We start from the raw sequence: 19445 nt of genomic DNA, 5'->3' as shown, positions 1-19445 counted from the left end.
CCAAATATTTCCATATTGGCAGCTCTGCTCTTGGAGTGGCGAAACAAACATATTAAATTAGTCAGGTTAGAGCGGGATAGAGTCAACTAGCAATATGTCAACAACCGTCATTATGACTCACGTCAGGAGTGCATTTTAAGTTTGTGTTCTATGATTGTTGATTATTGTTTTGATTCGAGTAAAGAGTTTTGATTAAATTTGTGTTAAAATTTATATATTTTACGATGGAAACGACATAAAGGCAGCGTCCGGCAAATTTTCAATGGCATGATCATCAGTAGGTACTATCAAAAACATCAATTTCAATATGATTTTAATTGATAATTATTTTATAGAAAGAGGCTTTATTGTAAAAATTCTACGCTCTATGTTATTACATACGAAAATATCCCAAATTTGACGCGTCAGTTGTCAACTCAAACGTCTAATCGTCGAATAGCACGCTATCTGGCCGTTGGAGCAGCAGATAGATTTATTCCTCAAATAACGTAGTTATTCGATAGATAAGTCCTATTCGTCTATTGAAAAATTGAATATTTAGTTAACTGAAGAATAAAGTCTATCTAGCTGTTTATCTGGGCATTGAAAAATCGGCCCTAAATGAATAAAACCTTATCAAACAATGGAATAAAACTTCAAATGTGATTAGAGTTGAATTTGATACGCTTATTTTGAACTAGTAAATAAAAATGGGTAAACATTTTGGTGAATTAGCCACTATTAGAGGTATTATATATTATTCACTGTCTCCTCATGAGATGAGACCATTTGCTGGCGTTATTAAGCATGGACTGCCTAATGTAATAACACGAACAAGACCGACCATTTTGACTTGGTTACCAGGTTAATTGTTTAAATTTTTTTCTATGGATTTCTATTACCTAATTATACACAATTTTTCTTATGTAGCTTTTAATGTTTATAATATAAGAGCCCTGATGTAAAATCTCTTTCACACTCACAGATAATATTATGTAATTAGGTATTTTTAATATCTCCAGTCTCAGTACCTATTATTTTACAAGCTCTTTTGGAAGTTTAAATTCAGGATACTATAAGTTGTAGGTACATTTTTTTCTCATCTCAAAGTTTTGACATAGGGCTGTATATAATTGAAATTGCCTTTATCCCTTATAAATGTTAGAACTGATAGGGACATCGAATTGTTTTTCTATTTAACTTAAAAATTAATTTACTTCTCTCTGTAGGCTGTAGCACAATTTCAATTCAATTCCCACAAGCGAAGATACGACTTAAGAGTGTGATACAATCATGGGCCATGGCCCATAATTAATTAATACCTATTGAGAGAAGATTTTAAATGTTTTTTAAAGAGAGTGAAAAGGTTGTGTGAAATAACAAATATATAATTTGTTACAGTATTTGTCACTGCGTATTTTGTATATACTTCTGTTGAAGCATCATACAAATTTAAACAACGGAAAAATCCAGCAGATTTTGTTAATGAAGTTAATCCAGATGCATGAATGCAGCTTTTTAATAAAGTAATTCATTATCTATTTATTATAAAACAATTGGAATGTAGTGAAGAGAAATGTATTTAAATTTAATGAAGCTGTGGAAACAAACACGCCAATTAAGTCTTAATATAGGTTCATTTTCCTTTTGTTTCTGTTAAATGTAAATTATTGTGTATAAATATAAAGAAAATGTTTATTTATAATGTACATACTTGTGTTTTCTTTTTTGGTGAATGCTAGAACTGATGTTTCTAATAATTAGTCATACTCTGATGCAGCTTAAAAGATTATTTTGTATAACACAATAAACTATAAATACAAAAATCATGTGAACTCAGATTGGCGTAGCGAGTTCTAGAATAATTGGGAGAGTTATTCCTGGTATCGTAATTCTAATTAACATTAAACAGCTCACATATTTTACGACTGATATCTTCACGATACTTCTAACAGCTAGGAATAGGTAAGTAAAAAACCAAAATATTGTTAAATTTCTTTACTAAGCTTTTTAACATTATGAATGCACATTGTAACATTGAAATGGTTCAACCATTTATTTTAAAGGTACAAAATAGGCCAAAGGATTCTTGACCGCATAACTGCAAGTTATTGGTGAATGTTATTTGAAACACAAAGCTTTTCATTAATTATTATACTTTAGATAATTATGCCAAAGAGTAATAAAAAATAATCTAAGATAAATTTTAGTCTTGTAGATCAAGTTGTCCCTTGGAATGTTACTACTGACAATTAAGACAATGACCTGTTTGTTCGATATTTGGATAAGAAACGGTTTACACTTCTATGTGCCTATGTTTACTGCAATTTCAATTTGATATACCACTAATATCACACAGTGTGCAGCAAAATGAAAAAGATTTGCATTATGAGCACCAAAATCATCAAAGAATTAGAACTCTTGTTAAATGTATACGTGAATATTAAAGTCAAGTCATTGCACAATAATTTATTAAATATACATTATTTTAACTGAATTTAAATAGCAAATAGGCACAATAGTGTATTATGCTGAAAAGTTGTAAATTGTAATCCATTACTAATTTGACTAAAATCTGATTTATTTTCACCATATTTTTAACCGAATGCATAAGCTACTAAAGTTTTAATTCTTATACCCATACAATGAAAAAAAAAACATAACCATTTTATCACATGCTCACTGATAATGTAACTACGCATAAAATGCACAAAATATATAAAATATTACCAAAAAATAAAATCGTATTAATAATACTATCCTGCGTTACTTCGAATTAGAAATGCACTAAAATTAAATAATTGCTTTACATCAACTCCTCGCATCACCGATGCATCATCCAATAGGAAATACACAATGTAAATGGGAACCAAATTAAATATTGACTAATTAAATAATATATACTGTGAGTTAGTTCATTACACCCATAGGATTAAGTAATAACTACTTAAGTACCTAAAATTCATAAACTATTGATTTTTTCATAAATTATACTATTCATGATGATATTTCGTCATGGTGGGATAAGCTACAGGCACCGAGTATAGCATAGTGCAAGAAGAGATTCAAAGAATCTAAGCTAATACCATTTCAATGTTTACATTCTTTTATAGTGAATGAAATGTAATTATGTACCTATCTATCTAGGTGAATTATACTAAACTGTGATGTAATGTATAGAGCGACATTACAATCGAAATCACGTTTATTATTAATTATTCCTATGGGCGAATCGGAGCAAATATTCCTGCAATATATAGTCTAAGTATAACACGGACGACTTGGTGAAGTCCAAGTGGAGAATACGTAACACGGGAACCGCGAATAATAAAAAAAAAATTGTTCAATCAGTGAAAGTCCGATATGGATTCAACATAACATAGCGCTCATAAGGGACAAATTCGTAACTGAAACGGTTAAGGCTTGTTAGTTTAAAGCGTGACAGTTGAGTATAGTGTTTTTTATGGGGGATATAAGTGATTCGCGGTCCGTTGGACTGTTCAAGGGTCCGTGTTAATTGCAGCGAGGGTTTCACTCGACGTCCATTTGTTCCTGCGAGGCTTGCTGTTCGCTGGCGGGCGCGTTCTGCCCGTCGCCGGCCGTGTTGTTCGCTGGAGGCGGCGTCTTCTCCTTGGGCTTGGGTTTGTTCAGGATCGGGTTCACGGTGTTCTCGAAGCTCTGTAATTCCAAGTATTTTGTATTGTTAAGAATTTAATGTATTATTAGAATAATTATTATGCAACTAACTAGCTATTGGGCCGGTTTGGTAAGATTTTATGAGTATCTTTCACGTAATCAGTTTATGAAAAACTACAAGTTCCACTGAGCATAGTACACTGTATGTGGGATATTTCTACTATCCAATAAAAATGTATCGCCAAATGTGTTGTTAAAACTCGAGAACAACGGCTGCACCGATTTCGTTAATTCTGTTTTTATAATATTACGTCTTGAAGTACGAGGATGGTTTTATGAAAGAGATATAATAGAATTTTTATTTTTTTTTATTTTTAGCAAGTTCGATTCCATAGTGAATTTTCAAAAATCTTTGAATGCAGATCTATTTCTTTTTGAAAATAAAGGAATGTTTCCTTTCAACAAAATTTGCTATCTCCAGTATTTCAAGTACTTCCCCCCCCAAGGCCATCAAAAATTTCCACACTGCATAATACACAATACACAGTATAAACAAAGTCACTTTCTCTGTCCCTATGTATGCCTAAATCTTTAACACTACACAACGGATTGAGTTTTTTTTATTAGATAGGAATTCCCGAGGAAGGTATTAGTATATAATTTATTATGTTTTAGACAAAGCGGGCGAAGCCGCGGGCGGAAAGCTAGTAAGAGTATATACGTCACCTGTCTCTCCTGGCGGATCTGGTGCGTGGTGTGCGGCGGCGGCAGGTGTCGCGGCGCGTGCGCGAGCGCCTGCCGCGCGCCCTCCAGCCAGTTCAGCGCGCTCTTGCTCGCCTCGCACACCTTCTGTATGTCCGCCTCGCTCAGGTGCGCGTACTTCGCGTCGCCGGACCTGTCACACAGTATACTTTATTATTGGACTATTCGTGTCGAATAAGGTTGTTACGAGAATCATTCAGCGTTTGTAAATTTTTGAAATGTCAGTATCATAATATGACATTTATTCTGTTCATTGTTACATATTTTGGTTCCCAGAACACAAGCGAAAGCTGACATCAGAAAGATGGCATCAGATCGAGCCGTGTGTGAAAAATATCCTGAAATATTTATTTATACCTAATCAAAATATCTGTTCCTGTTTATGGACATACAAAGGTGTTACCTATTTCAAAAATATGTAAATTATAGAAGGACCAAGAAAAAGCAACTTATATTTTACTGTATTGATTCAACATAAATAACAATGGGAAAAATAGTGCTAATATTAAATGCTAACATATAAATAAATTACTTGTATAGATCCACGGCTTTGTTAGTCAACTGTATAGCTAGTGCAAAGTCATCTAATGCTCCGGGGCGCAGCTCAAACTCGAGGCGTCGCTGCTTAATGGGTTCGCCCTCCGTCCTGAGCTCTGTTAGCTTATCGCTGTAAACCTGTAATTAATAAAGACAATTTAAATAAGCTTGAAGAATTAATTGAAGAGGCCAGTTTAATAGCTCGCTATATGATTAGAAACTTAATAAAAAAAAATATCAGTCTTGACAAGATGTAGTGTTCAATCATTTCTCCAAAAAAAAAAAAACCATTCCAGAAACAATGTAAAATATAAATTCTCAGGTAATATGGCTTAAGAATAAGCTCTTATATAAGAATAATACATACCTGTCTATTCTGGTCCTCGCCCTCATCATACAGCCACTGTTCCAGAGAGTCCAGCTGGTTGACGAGGCGGCTACGTTGATCCTCAGCGATGAAGTCGTGCAACACTTCACCTTCAGACAACTTTCCACGCAACTCATACACATATTCCTCGAGAGCATTACGCGCATCAGCACGCTCTTTCTCTTGACGGTCCTGGGCTTGCATCTTGCCCTGTAAAATATTAAACATGAAATTGATATGGTGCCAAGTTCGTGTTCAAAGTTAATTCAATAATAATAGCTATAGTTTACAAATTGTTATATACCAAAATATATAAATTATTTGATATTTATTTAAATTGCAGTTTAAAAATCAATAACATACCTCTTGTTCCAAGTAGCTGTTCAACTCAGTTTGAGAGAAGCCATGTGTTCTGGCATCAATAGGCAATTCAATAGTTTTAACAAGGACCTTCTTAGTCTTATCTTTGGACTTGTCCTTTTTATCATCATTGGCATCCTGTAAATAATGGCAACCGATTCATACCATGAAATATATCTTTCTCCCCACCATCACGCTGGCCTGGACTATATTGTTTTGCAACTTATGGCTGGTAGTGAACAAAACGAGTATTGAAATAAATATTTCCAAGCCACGTGATGACCCATTTGCACCTACAGTACCATCACCATAAGCAGAAAACAAAAAACATTCAAAATCTTACATTATCCAAATGCTGCCAAAAAATTAAAAACACAAAACGAATTATAACAGCAGAAGAACAAAAACATGCGTGGACACAGAGACAAACGTTGTTATGTTTCAAGTAGTCTTCAAAAATTTTGTGCAAATGGGGCCTCCAATGAGGGTGGGGAAGGTTCAAAGTTTGTGATGCCTGTTGCATTTCTTTGTATCTTCAAACGTCCATGAAACCAAATAATTTTGCGTCTTAGTAATAATTTCGTCAGAATTGACAAACTGGGAACAATTCAAGGCAACAGACACCACAGTACACTCCACAAACGCGCTACCGACACATACCCCGCTGAACCACTGTCCTACTCTCTGTGTCCACGATTGTTTTTGTTGCGGCTCCCCTTTCATTTCATCTTCTCTCACCTCTTGATTTTCGGGTCCGTTCTGTTGTTCCTGACTTCCGTTCGTATCCATCGGAGTTTCCTGAGCGGTCTGATTGTTTTGTACATTCTCATTGGAATTTTCCATTTCGACATTGTCGCTCTGTTGAGCGTCTTGTTTCTTCTCAACGAGGGAAGCAGACGCGACCGTTATGATTCCGTGGATATTGACACGCACTTTGAGTTTAACTTTTTGGGACTCTCCCTCAGGTGTTGGCTGCACGTCTTTGACGTTCCATTGACCTAAATTTGTAGTGAATATTTAGTCACCAGTCACCAAGTGAACAAGAGCCATTTTTAAATTGATAGATAACACACAATTATAAATAAAAACATGCATGTACATACCAATAAATGTGTCTGGGAAAGGTACTTGATCAGAGTAGTAAGCACTGACAGAGAAGGGTTCTCTTCTGTAGAATGTAAGCATTTTGGAGAATGGCGCAGCATGGAAAGCTGGGAACACCTACATGAACAAAATTATACATAAGGGGTAAGAAAACTTCATTTAATTAAAAAACTGCTCTTTGAGAAGCCTTTTTTTTCATATTACATATTTTCGTCTGAAACATAATATTTTATGATTAATTGACCTAATGATTTCAATAATGTTTGTGATTGTAGAATATTATACAAAACTACTATTTTAACCCTAATTGTCATTGTCGTTTCAACCCTAATTGATTGTAAATTAATTCCTATTTCTATTGGTCACAACATGACATCACACAATATGTTCTAGACCTAGAGGAACGATTTCACAAATTTTGTTTTTATTATCGAAATGCCTATCATATCAATCATTACTAAACCTTTATATATTCCTCAAAAAAAAAAAAAGAACGTGTGTGCCGAGCACACGTGTCAGGAGTGAAACTTCTTCTTTCTTGATTCTCAACGCGCCTAAAGACCTTCAAAATCAGTTGTCTGTAAAGTCTGTTTAGTGTTTACTGACGATAGTTAAACTTGACAACAGAAGACTTCATAAGAAAATACGGTAACGCCGCATGAGTCATCGTTTTTCGTGCGTGCAGCCCGGCTCCATCGAATTATAAGATGTTATGATGATGTTACGTTAAAAAACTTGAGTCACTAACCTCCATATCGCCGTCCTCGCCGCGCGCCGCGTCCCACGCGAGGCGCACCGCGTACGGCTGCACGTCGGTCACGTTGAACTCGCGCACGCGCACCGCCGGGCTCAGCATCGCGCACTGCAGCGCGCACCCGCGGGACACCGCCTCGTCCTGATACGAATAATTTAATAGTAATAGCCAGTTTGGGGATGTGTAATAAGGCTGGTTGCAGAGCTTGACCGACCATCAGTGCGTACCGTCGGTCCTGACGATATGCATCAACAATGTGTATGAATATGACACTAATGCGCATGACAATACGCGTGCGTATGGTCGGTCTAGCTATGAACGGTTTTATGAATTTCCATACATATGACAAGCGCGACTGATGTACGCACTGATGGTCGGTCAAGCTCTGCAACCAGCCTAAGTGTATTAAAATTATTAACTATTGATGATTGATATGTTACTATCTTACACTATCATCACAATAACAGATCTCTATTGCTTAATATCTAATATCTACTTTATTTTACACTGTTCTAAAATTTCAAATTATTTATATTAATTATTGAGTTATAATAAAAATTATATACTGTTTTTCCATAACAATATATTACCCACCTGATTAAGTGTAGTTGATGGAGCTTTTCCAAACACTTGCTCAATCAAACTTTTCACAGCAGGAATTCTAGTGGAGCCACCAACAATTTCTAAAGCGCTGATGTCTTCAGGCCTCAGTTCTGAAAGTAGTTTTATAATATTAATAATATGTTTATATCTTATTATTGAACTTTCAAAGCTATATTCTTCTGACGAAATATTTCAGAAGAGATTGAGGCATTACTTTCAATATTACTGGTTGGATTTTCATTCAAATTCCAATAATGTCAAAATAAAAGTTCTTTTATATTAAATATGAAACCATGCCATTTAGCTTATGCAATAAAATTTTCTGGAGTGGGACTTCCTCATTGCAGACACCACTTAATTATGTCAATACTCACTCCCATGTTAATAATTGAATAAGTGTATAGCAGGATACCTACTTGCGTTATGGAGGATATTTCTCAATGTCCTCTCGACACGGTTGAATGTGTCGGCACAGATCTGTTCCATCTGTGAGCGCTGCATGTCACCGGAGACATCACGCTCCTCCATGAAACACTCAATGTTGAGAGGCAAACGAGTGCTGTTCGCTGACATCTGTTTTTTTAACTTCTCCACTTCTTGCAATAGCCGCAAGTAAGCTCTGTATTTTAGATAATATACATGGCTTACTCAGTAGTAATGACTCAATAATCAAAGACATGTAAATGAACTAAACAGTAAACATTGCAAATAAACATATTTAAAAATATAATAATTTTTAGCACATCTGAACTAGCATATTTTTAAGTTAAAACTAGATAATTCTCAACTCATATTGTCGTAAAAGGCTTTTCAAAAGTTATAAAAAAGAAACACAAAAAGAAGACAATACAATTTTTGTCTTTACTTCTTAAAAAACCCAATTCCTACCTTTGATTTTTTCTGGGATCCAACTTGTATCTGGTCATGAAATCTTGACAGAAGTATTCAGCAAGGGCTATGTCAATGTCCCGTCCACCACAGCAAGGATCGGAAGATGTCGCAAGTATACGCAATTTACCCTTGTTGAACGCACAAGCTGCCACCTAGAAAATAGATATTATCTTAAATGTCTTTAGCAGAGCTATAAACAGAAAGATAGTAAGTATATAATTCTTGTGATGAGATTTTAAACAAGAAGAAATATTGACCACACCTAAAAAGATAGATCTACTTTATTATTTCAAATACCTGAAGGGAACTATGTCCAAAGTCAACAAAAACAACATTTTTCGACTTTTCTTCTGGAGCTGGTAAATCTTGCTTGTAAATACCATAAGCCAAAGCTGTTGCGGTTGTTTCATTCATAAGGCGCAAAACATTCAGACCTGAAAAACAATATTAAAAATTTTAAAAAGATCTCAGTCAGCATAGCATCATCTTAATTTTAAACTGATATGCAATGTTTTACTTCTCGTATTTTATAACAAATCATAACATTTTAAAAACTTACAATTTAAAGATACATTGTTCATATATAACTACAAATTACTTTAACTTACTACTTTCTTTAGTGTGTCATCAAATCAATAGGAATTAGAGATTCAAGTCGAATTAACAAAAATATAATTAAATTTTCATTTCAGTTGGTTTGATACAGTACAATTGAACGTCACTAAGGTCAAGGTTAATCCATTGTAAGTCAACTTGATGTATTATATTATACAAGGGCAACCAGTAATTTCAAATGCTACTATTTACGGAACTAACTAGGTTATCTTTTAACTATGGTCTATTAAGCACCATCGATTTAACTCAATAGACCATTCACAATATTAAAGAGATGATTACATTGTTTGCTAAAAGATTAAACACCTAAAATATAGATTCTGTATTGTCTCTCTCTCTCTTTTAAGCTAAGTACATACCTAGACAAGCTTATAGAAAATTAAATATAAAGAAAGTCATTAACATTAATCTTATTAAATATAATGAAGACAAACCTGCAATAGCAGCAGCATCAAGAAGAGCATTTCTCTCTGCATTGGTAAAATAACTAGGTACAGATATAACACAGTCATTTATGGGTGTTTGTAAGGCGATTGCAGCAGACTCTTTCAGTTTTGTAAATAGCATGGCAGTTATCTAAAAATAATAATATTTAATAAAACAAATGGAATATATATTGCGTGTTATAATAATGATGGATGTTTTAAGAAAAAAAAGTAGGTACAAACAATTATGTAAATTATAATATTATCTGTATAAAATATTAAAATTTATGTTTATGGTTCAGTTTTATGCTTGTTCTTGTACAAGCCCTTTTTTCTGTTCATAAAATGTTTGTACTCACCATATTATGAATTTTATGATAACAGAATTAGATTTGCCATTATTTCAATTATGAATATTATATTTTGTATCATATATAGTTAGTTAAAATATATGCATTAATAAAAGTTAATATTCATATATTTTTTGAATTTGTGAGTTGGTGAGTTAACAAGCAATCACCTATATTTTTTACCTATAATATTAAATTGCATATAATACAAATTAACAATTATCAATTAGGTATATAAGTTAGTAAGTACCTGTTCAGGACTAAACACATTATCTTCTCCTAGATAATTTATTCTGATCCCAATTCCACCATCAGCCCTTGGTTCTACTTTAAACGGGAATTGTTTCAATTCTTTTTGAACATGTGGATCTGAGAATTTTCTACCTAATAGTCTCTTGAATCCAAATACGGTATTTTTCATATTTGTGACCATTTGATTTTTTGCAGCTACACCTAATATACGATTCTTTGGTGAAAAGGCCACACATGATCTGAAATATTTCAAATGATTCATATATAAACCACACATCAGATATAGACGATTTTATAAATTGGTAAGTTACTTTTAAATTAAAATAACATTAATTGATTTTTTTTGACATACTTATTGTATCTTTTCAGGAATCTCGTCGTTCTAATTGCAATATTTTAGGGTTATTCTGTATGAAGTTATACCTTAAGTAAAGTTGATAGAGGTTATACAAAAGATATGGAAAAATATACTTACGGAGTACCTCGCAGGCTGTAATCATTGGCAATTGTTTCAATGCCACCTGCTTTTGCCACAGCAATATAACAAGATTCATTACCAAAATCAATACCTATTACTGACATTGCAGCCATTTTTTGGTAATAATTATTGGATTACAATAAGAATTTTCACAGAACAACTTTTGATTAAATTTTGCAAAACACGTTGCTTTCCTGACAATTAATCAGTTGATCGCGAGAGAACGCCGGCTTTGCGAGTTGCGACTCAGAACACCACAGTATATTATAGAGACGATTATTCGCTAAATTTCGTTTTCGTCTGTCTCTGTAAGTACCCGAAATTTCTAGAAGAACAGATTATAAAAGTTCAAATGACAGTACAATTTTTTTATAATTACCAAATAATTACACGTTTGTTTCTGATTTTGTTCTCAAAATATCACATACCTAATATTTATTTAATATTTTTCATTTTACAGTTACATATTAAAATAATAGGATTTATCTCGAAAATAAATTCATAAAATTGCATCAAAAATAGAATCACAACAAAGTACAAACACAATAATTACATGCTATTTTTAAAACTTGACTAGCTACATATGGTTATATACCTACGATTGTATGTTATCAAATTAAAGTAGCAGATCAAAATAAAAAAATACATTTCAAACAATTGAAAAAATACTTGAATGTTTACAATTAATATTCTCTACCACCTGTCTACGTATTCTATCTTATAGTCTACAACTGCAAAAAAATGTTCTTGAATTTTGGCTTTGGTAACACCACAACATGTTTGTCAAATTACGTACGTCATAAAATGTTGTACTTATTATCTACTTTGAATTAATATTTTTCAAGTTTCCACGGTTTTCTCCTTTTTATTCATTTTAATAGGCTCTAACATAAACTATTTATATTTTTATAAAGGTTATAAGTATATTATTTTAAATTATCTTTATTCAGGTATTCAAACATTTTAAACACATTTTCTTGTTGTTTGAATGTTGAATTGAAAAGGTTATCAGTAATCGTTTTGCCTGCTTATTGGTTGGATGACGACTGCATTCCGATTTCCGTTCAATGTTTTCACTACTGTGAATACTGTCAGGGTCACCTTCAAGCAGCAACTGATCGAATATTTTATCTTTTGCCTTTCGCGCTCTAATTATTTTTCCAACCTGAAAATTACTATTCTAGCTTCACAATCATCAGTATGAGTGGCGAACCTCAGGCAAAGCGAACAAAAATGAGTGCCTTGGAACAATTAAAACAATATTCGACGGTGGTGGCGGATACCGGGGATTTTGAAGGTTAGAATTTAATCCCGGCTATTTTTTTATAAATATTAAATCATATAAACACATAAAGTCAATGTAAAATCTTTTTTTGAGTCTGGGTATACCTAAAAATCTACTTAATTTGCCAAATCATGTGGTTAGTAACTTGTCATTGATAAACTTTGACCTTTGCATAGAGGTGTTATTGAAGATTCTTAGTGTTTTTTCAGGAATATAATATACAGTTTTATATCTTATAATATAATAAAACAGAATGAACATAAAAAAATACACTTATTTACTTATTTTTTAGGTTTTATTCAACTTATTTTCACAATAATTACATTTCTAATAAAACTTTATCATTTTTTAAATTTGTTCTAGCCATGAAAGCATATAAACCGACAGATGCTACAACAAATCCAAGCTTAATTTTGTCTGCCGCTGGAATGGAACAATACCAGCATTTGTTAGATAAAGCCATTAAATATGGCAAGGATTGTGGAGGGTGAGTAATGAATAAAGCGAGAGTCAATAACATGTTATTTTACATTGTAATTTATGTTTTTATATTATCTTGGAAAGTTGCATGACAAATTAAAGAAATATCAATTGTTTGGGAGCAACTTAGTAAACAGTAAATAGTAGTTACAATTAAATAGTTATCAAAAAATATATTTTGTACTAGCTGTGCCCCGCACATCTAGAATATTAGTTCCATTGAAAGATAAACAGAACAATATACTTCCTTATTCATTTAATGTTTTGCTATTTAAATAAACATAATATGATAATAATGACTGAAAATTTTGTAATCTATACATATAATAAATCTGTAGAAGGGTCAATTCTGTACATTGAAAATATTGAAAAAATAAATAGCAGGGGTTGTTACTGGATCGATACCAAACCCAAATATGTGATTAAAAAATTTTTTGTCTGTCTGTCTGTCTGTCTGTCTGTCTGTCTGTCTGTCTGTATGTGAAGGCATCACGTGAAAACTAATGGTTCGATTTCGATGAAACTTTGTATAATTATACCTTATTAGTTATTATCCTGGGCGTAAAATAGGATACTTTTTATCCTGGAAAAATACCTAGAAAAAAAAATTAAATTAATTTTTCAGTTTTATCCATAGACGTTGTTCTGTAGAACCGCGAACACACGTTGCGTATTATTATAGTCCTAGCCGTATTTGGGTCCAATAGATATTTATAAGATGTCATTGTGAGTTACTCAAAATGGAGAAATAAACCATCCACGCGAAGACCGACATCCGCGCGGACGGAGTCGCGGGCGGAAGCTAGTTACTCAATATTCTTTTGCATAGATGAAGGTTTATTGAAGGTTAATTTATTACATTTAATGTTACTGTAGATAGATTGAATTATGGGAGTGATTTATTATATTTCCTTAACAATTATAACCATTAAGGAAACATCCATGATACAGAGATCTAATGATTCATACCATGAAAAATATTCACACTACTATTATAATTATTTCTGTAGTATGTACTTTGAGTTCATTAAAATCTTTGTTTGAAGATAAAATATTCACAAAGCATTATATTGTTAACCTTGAACAGATTTGTCTATTTGTGATTTAATAGCAATTAACTTGTTTATTATAATTGCTGAATATCCGTAATATGAATAACCTAGACCTTACTCGATGCATTTTATTTATAGTTTTAGAAAGTTGTCTTTGTTACGCATAGGAACTCTTAAATGTATTTCTACAACTATCAGATTGTTGGAATTATTTATCCTAATAATAAATTTGAAAATCTTGCAAAAAATAGTTGAATCAAGTGGTCACTTTCTATTATTTTATAATGCGTAAATCTCGTCTACTGTTTATTTCAGATCAATTGAAGAACAATTGGTAGAGACATTGGATATGCTCAGTGTGCTATTTGGATGTGAAATACTTAAGATTATTCCTGGAAGGGTTTCTGTTGAAGTTGACGCTAGGTAAATATACAGTGGTGGTCACATAATTAAAGACACTAAGAGCATTTTATACTACCCAAGACACTTCTCTCAACATTTTTTTTTTACACTACCATTGGAACTTGTTAAATAATTTTAAAATATTCAGGTATGTGTTGTCTTAATGCTTAACTAAATTTTATCTACAAAACTCGTCGGTTTTTTAGATTTTAATCGGTTCATCCTTACTACTAGCAGTTTTAACCTAGCAAAGGTCTGGCCATATAATTAAAGACATTAGACTCGCTTATGAGAAATATAAAAAAAATATTATTTTAATGAGATTATTTTCCAACACAAAATGCCTGACGTATATACAATATATTTTTACACTTTTCAATATTTGGTTGCATGTCCTTTGGCAGTAATGACGGTTTACATCTCTTGGGCATTGAAGCAACAAAATTTTGTACAAGTTGCATCACTAATTTGGTTCCATTCTTCGAAAATGCTTTGCAAAGTTAGTCGACGTTCGATGACCGCTTTGCCGCGACTTCTTTCTTTCTTGATTCCATAAGTTTTCGATCGGATTTAAATCCGGACTGTAGGGGAGCCAATCCAAAACAGTTACAGATTGGTTCCTTTACAAGCACTTCACTACTTTTGCTGTGTGCTTAGGATCATTATCGTGTTGAAAAGTTCAAACAAAAGGTAAATTTTCCTCCGCATAGGGCAGCATGGATTGTTCTAAAATATACTTGTACTGGAATTTATCCATGTTGCCTTCTGTCTTTTTGACAGGTCCAACACCAAGTCCAGAAAAACAGCGCCACACATTGATATTTCCACCCCCATGTATGACTACTCAATAGTGTATCTTGGATCCATTTCCTTATTGAGATGGCGTCTTAAATATTGTTTTCTGACAGAATTAATCATATTAATCTTAGTTTCATTCAAAAACAGCACATGTTTCAATTCTCGTTCAGTCCAGTGTTCGTATTTTGTTGCAAAGTCAAATCTTGCCTTCACATTTTGTTTTTTCAAAAGTGGTACTTTCCGAGATACTCTTCAGTTCCAGTTTTCCTCACCCAGTCTCCGTCTAATTGTCCTTGCAGATACCCCCTTCAAGCCTGTTGCACCATACAACTCTGAACTGTATCAGTTCCGACCCTTTAAATGGATCTTTTTTAGCCAACAACACCATTTTTAATATTTCGGCCGAGTAGTTTCACTTGGTTTTGCTTTTCTGTTTTATATCATTCATGACCATATCCTTGGAACATTTTAATTATCATGGAAGTAAAAAATAATTTTTTCTTGTGGACGAGTCGCAACTCTTGTTTTTAACCATAATAATTGATATTATTACAATTAAACGTATGAATTTAAATTTAAAAAGTTAAAAATACTCAAAAAAATTATGGAGTATCAACGATTTATGAAATTATGCGGCAAAACGAAGAAAAGCACACTGTTGTTTCTTTTTATTTATAAAAAATTATAACTCATTTCTTGTTGTCTTTAATTAAGTGGCCAGCTACACGTACGTAAACAAAGTTTGTGTTACATTTCCACAGAGAGCAAGTGTCGAAACTAACAAGGAATATAACTATTTTTTGTCTCTCATTTTAAAGAACATAATATTGTCTTGTATGGTTTTATAAAAATTATACGAGATTAAATACCTTTTTCAGATAATTGCACTTCCTAATGTAAATTTTTTATGTTCAATTAGGGGGTGTCTTTAATTATGTGACCACCACTGTATACATTGTCGAATTCATAACTTTTCCATTATATTATTATGACTTATTTTTTATACTAAAAATATGTTTTGGGAAATTAAAAACAAAGTTTTGTATAGTTATCACTAAACTCATCAGTATTATTAGAACATAATAATTATTATCTTTATCAGTAAAATCTTTAAATCAGAATGTTAGCTTTGCTTTATTATCATAAAATCTATCTTATCCATCAAAACATAATAAAAAACAGTTATTGTAATACTTAGTTATTTTATGCTCTCAAAAAGATTTTCAGAGGGTATGTTTGTTAAAAATTTCAGTATTTCATTTGCTACTAAATATTATATTTTTGTTTATGATTTCAGATTATCTTTTGATAAGGATGCTAGTATGGCTAAAGCTATTAAGTTGATTGCAATGTTTGCGGAACATGGCATTAAGAAGGAAAGAATTCTTATCAAGTTAGCATCAACTTGGGAGGGAATTCAAGCTGCAAAGTATGTATTTATTCTTTTATTTGTTATCCTAAGTATACTTTCAATTTTATCTGTGTCTACATAGTAATGTTTGTTTTATTAATATATTTGAGAGATTATAAAAAAAAATCTGTTAAATCTTTCTAGGGAGTTGGAAAAGAAACACGGAATTCACTGCAATCTGACACTGCTGTTCTCTATCTACCAAGCTATTGCTTGTGCTGAAGCTAATGTTACACTTATTTCTCCATTTGTGGGAAGAATTCTGGATTGGTAAGTTTTATGAATATAAAGATAATTATGATAGATATTTTAATACGATTGGCACGCGTCTCGCTGCATGTTGCGTGTCGAAACATCTAAGCGTTCAGGCCTGCGTCATAGTGCGTAGTCTCGCTGTAGTTGTGTTTTAGGATTCAAGGCGGCTCTGATTTCTTTCATTCGTATCATTCAATGTTAGTCGCTACTCCTTCAAAATCACGCACGGCACTGGCGGACACGCGCGAGGTTGCATGTTTCTTTGCACGTAGATTTAGCGGTCTATCGTTTGTGTGGATATATCGTAATTCAGCTAAAGCATAAGAGAAAGGGCACTTATACAATTAAAATTTGTTATTTTGAAAATAATTCGCTCCAAAGAACATTAGTTAGTAGTAAGGATGAAGGACAAAGTCTTTAATTTCTTAATGTATAATACTCGCGTTAAATCAAACACTAGAAAATAGAAGTAAGGATCAAGTTTATACATAACGAAATTCAAGAAAATTATGCTATGTGAACACAAACATAAGTAACGTAATTTCCATATTTTCTAGGTATGTGGAAAACACAAAGAAGACGTATCAGGCGACAGAAGATCCCGGTGTACTGTCAGTTACTCGCGTGTTCAATTATTACAAGAAGTTTGGATACAAGACTCAAGTGATGGGCGCGTCTTTCCGTAACACGGGTGAAATACGCGAGTTGGCCGGCTGTGATCTTTTGACCATCAGCCCTAAACTCTTGCAGGAATTGGCTAACAGTGAACAGCCCATCAAAAAGGTATTATATATTTTCTAATAACATAATGAGCATAATAATTGGAATATTTATTCAAAATTACATGTCGCAATGGCGAAATTAACACCTATATTTGCTTTTCTATAGTGACAAATTCAATAAAGAAATAATTGGAAATTTTTAATAATGATTTTAAGTATACATAAGTAATTGAAAAGAGTAAAATGATTGAAATATTTATTACAAACTATTATTAATTCAATGTTGGGCTTGTTTGAGACGCGCTTTTTCTGACTGATCAATAGTTATGAGCATAATAAATTCATAATTATTCAAGAAAAATCAATCGAATGAACAAACTTATATTTAAAAAACTTTAGAAGAATGAAGAATGAATGAAAACAATATTATAAGTATCCAAATTGTTTAAATATTGGTATTTAATAAATTTTAATTTAAAAATGTTTGAACCGTAATTCTAATTATAATTATTTTATTTTTGTCTAATTTAGGTACTGGACGCAAAAGTAGCCGCACAAAGTGATTTGGAGAAGATTTCCCTGTCCGAGGCGCAATTCCGTTGGCACCTCAATGAAGATCAGATGGCTACTGACAAGCTTTCTGACGGCATCAGGAAATTTGCTGCGGACACCAGAAAACTTGAAACTCTTATCAAGGGAATGCTTGCTAGCAAGAAGTAATTGAGTGAAGCAAAATATGTTTTTTTTTTGAGTTATGATACTGTTGCAAATGTTTCAATAATCCAGTGATTATTATAATATATTATTGTTGATATTTTTTAAAGGTGCATTTTATAATGTTGTATTTATACTTGTATAAATATACTCCGTTTACTATGTTTTTAATTTTTATAGGATAAGGTGTAAATGAGAATAAGCTTAACTATTGAGAGGGTCCAAAATTTTATACATTCCTGTTCTTTATTATATATTTAAATTAGAGCACAATTTTTTGGTGATGTTATTAAAAAATGTACTTATACATTGTATTTTTTTTTATTTTTCCCTACGTACGTGTAAAATAAATGTAGAAATACGTACATATGTAATATAACACACTATTTTATATAGTATAAGTTTCGAAATGCAGCAAGTTTGGCTGCTGGCGGGCCTTGTAAGCTGTTGTTATGTTTGCATTACCTACCTCGTTCTTCGCTGTTGGAATTATGAGGATTTCTCTGTACATTTCATTTTTGTATGGGCTTGTGGTATGCCTGATAAAAGTCTTAAAATTTCTTTATGTAAAATACGTGCGTAAAATGAAACAAGAGATAATACTAATAAAAAAAAATAACAGTATATCAATAGAATATTGTGACGAGATAAAGTTGTAACAACAATGATTTTTTTGAAGTATCATTATGAAATGGTGCGATTATTAATTTCATTAATCTTTCTTCGGAGGTGTAATTATGTCCCTAATAATATTTAATACCTAAGTCTAAATTTCCCAATATAGACTTTTCACTCATAATTAAAATTTGAAATAACTAATGGCCTTGATAACTCCTACGATAGAATGGAGAGCATTTCAGAATTTCGTTACAACAGAAAGAACCGATCTAAAACGAGCGATAAAGATTGTTGAGTTTTACTACATATAGTCCATTGAATGAGTCCCTCCAAGGGGTATCTAGAGTGCGTGAGTTAGTAACGTAAGATGTTTCTTCGGAAACATGTCAAGAGTCCCTAGTTAATAAACATACTAAAACCCCGGGACACTAGGAGGAGCCCCGGAGTGGGGGGAGGGGGGAAAAGATCCATTTTTATCATTTTTCGCTTAAATCTCAAAAATGGTACATGTTAGAGAAAAACTTTAAAGGAAAAGTTGAAAGGCCATAAAATTATCTACAAATTGTACCTACATCAATTTTTTCTATTCGCAGCC

At 32.5% G+C, this 19445-nt stretch overlaps 2 protein-coding genes across 3 annotated transcripts; one reads left to right on the top strand and one right to left on the bottom strand.

Annotated features, from left to right (window-relative positions):
- Positions 1–1962: 1962 nt before the first annotated feature.
- Positions 1963–11368, bottom strand: LOC123692050 (heat shock 70 kDa protein 4). Of its 2 annotated transcripts, none has more exons than XM_045636675.1 (15): positions 11111–11368; positions 10634–10874; positions 10043–10184; positions 9291–9427; positions 8991–9145; positions 8519–8721; positions 8094–8212; positions 7494–7640; positions 6745–6862; positions 6302–6639; positions 5645–5758; positions 5282–5491; positions 4910–5052; positions 4342–4510; positions 1963–3657 (listed from the first exon to the last, which is right to left on the bottom strand). In XM_045636675.1, the coding sequence occupies exons 1-15, from the start codon at positions 11224–11226 to the stop codon at positions 3511–3513; spliced, it is 2499 nt and encodes an 832-aa protein (XP_045492631.1). In that variant the 5' UTR covers positions 11227–11368; the 3' UTR covers positions 1963–3510. The 2 variants fall into 2 exon arrangements, with proteins under 2 accessions (XP_045492631.1, XP_045492632.1); XM_045636676.1 differs by having other exon boundaries at positions 5645–5779; positions 6380–6639; positions 11111–11367.
- Positions 11369–11975: 607 nt separating this feature from the next.
- Positions 11976–18539, top strand: LOC123692061 (probable transaldolase). The gene is made up of 8 exons (XM_045636696.1): positions 11976–12027; positions 12298–12410; positions 12762–12885; positions 14246–14353; positions 16428–16559; positions 16686–16811; positions 17354–17579; positions 18050–18539. Exons 2-8 carry the CDS (start codon positions 12314–12316, stop codon positions 18236–18238), a joined length of 1002 nt encoding a protein of 333 aa, XP_045492652.1. The 5' UTR covers positions 11976–12027; positions 12298–12313; the 3' UTR covers positions 18239–18539.
- The last annotated feature ends 906 nt before the right edge of the window (positions 18540–19445 follow it).

The sequence above is a fragment of the Colias croceus genome, chromosome 5, assembly GCF_905220415.1.
Source record: "Colias croceus chromosome 5, ilColCroc2.1".
NCBI lineage: Eukaryota > Metazoa > Arthropoda > Insecta > Lepidoptera > Pieridae > Colias > Colias croceus.
Note: the sequence above shows the minus strand (reverse complement) of the source record. Positions and strands in the feature narration are given on the sequence as shown.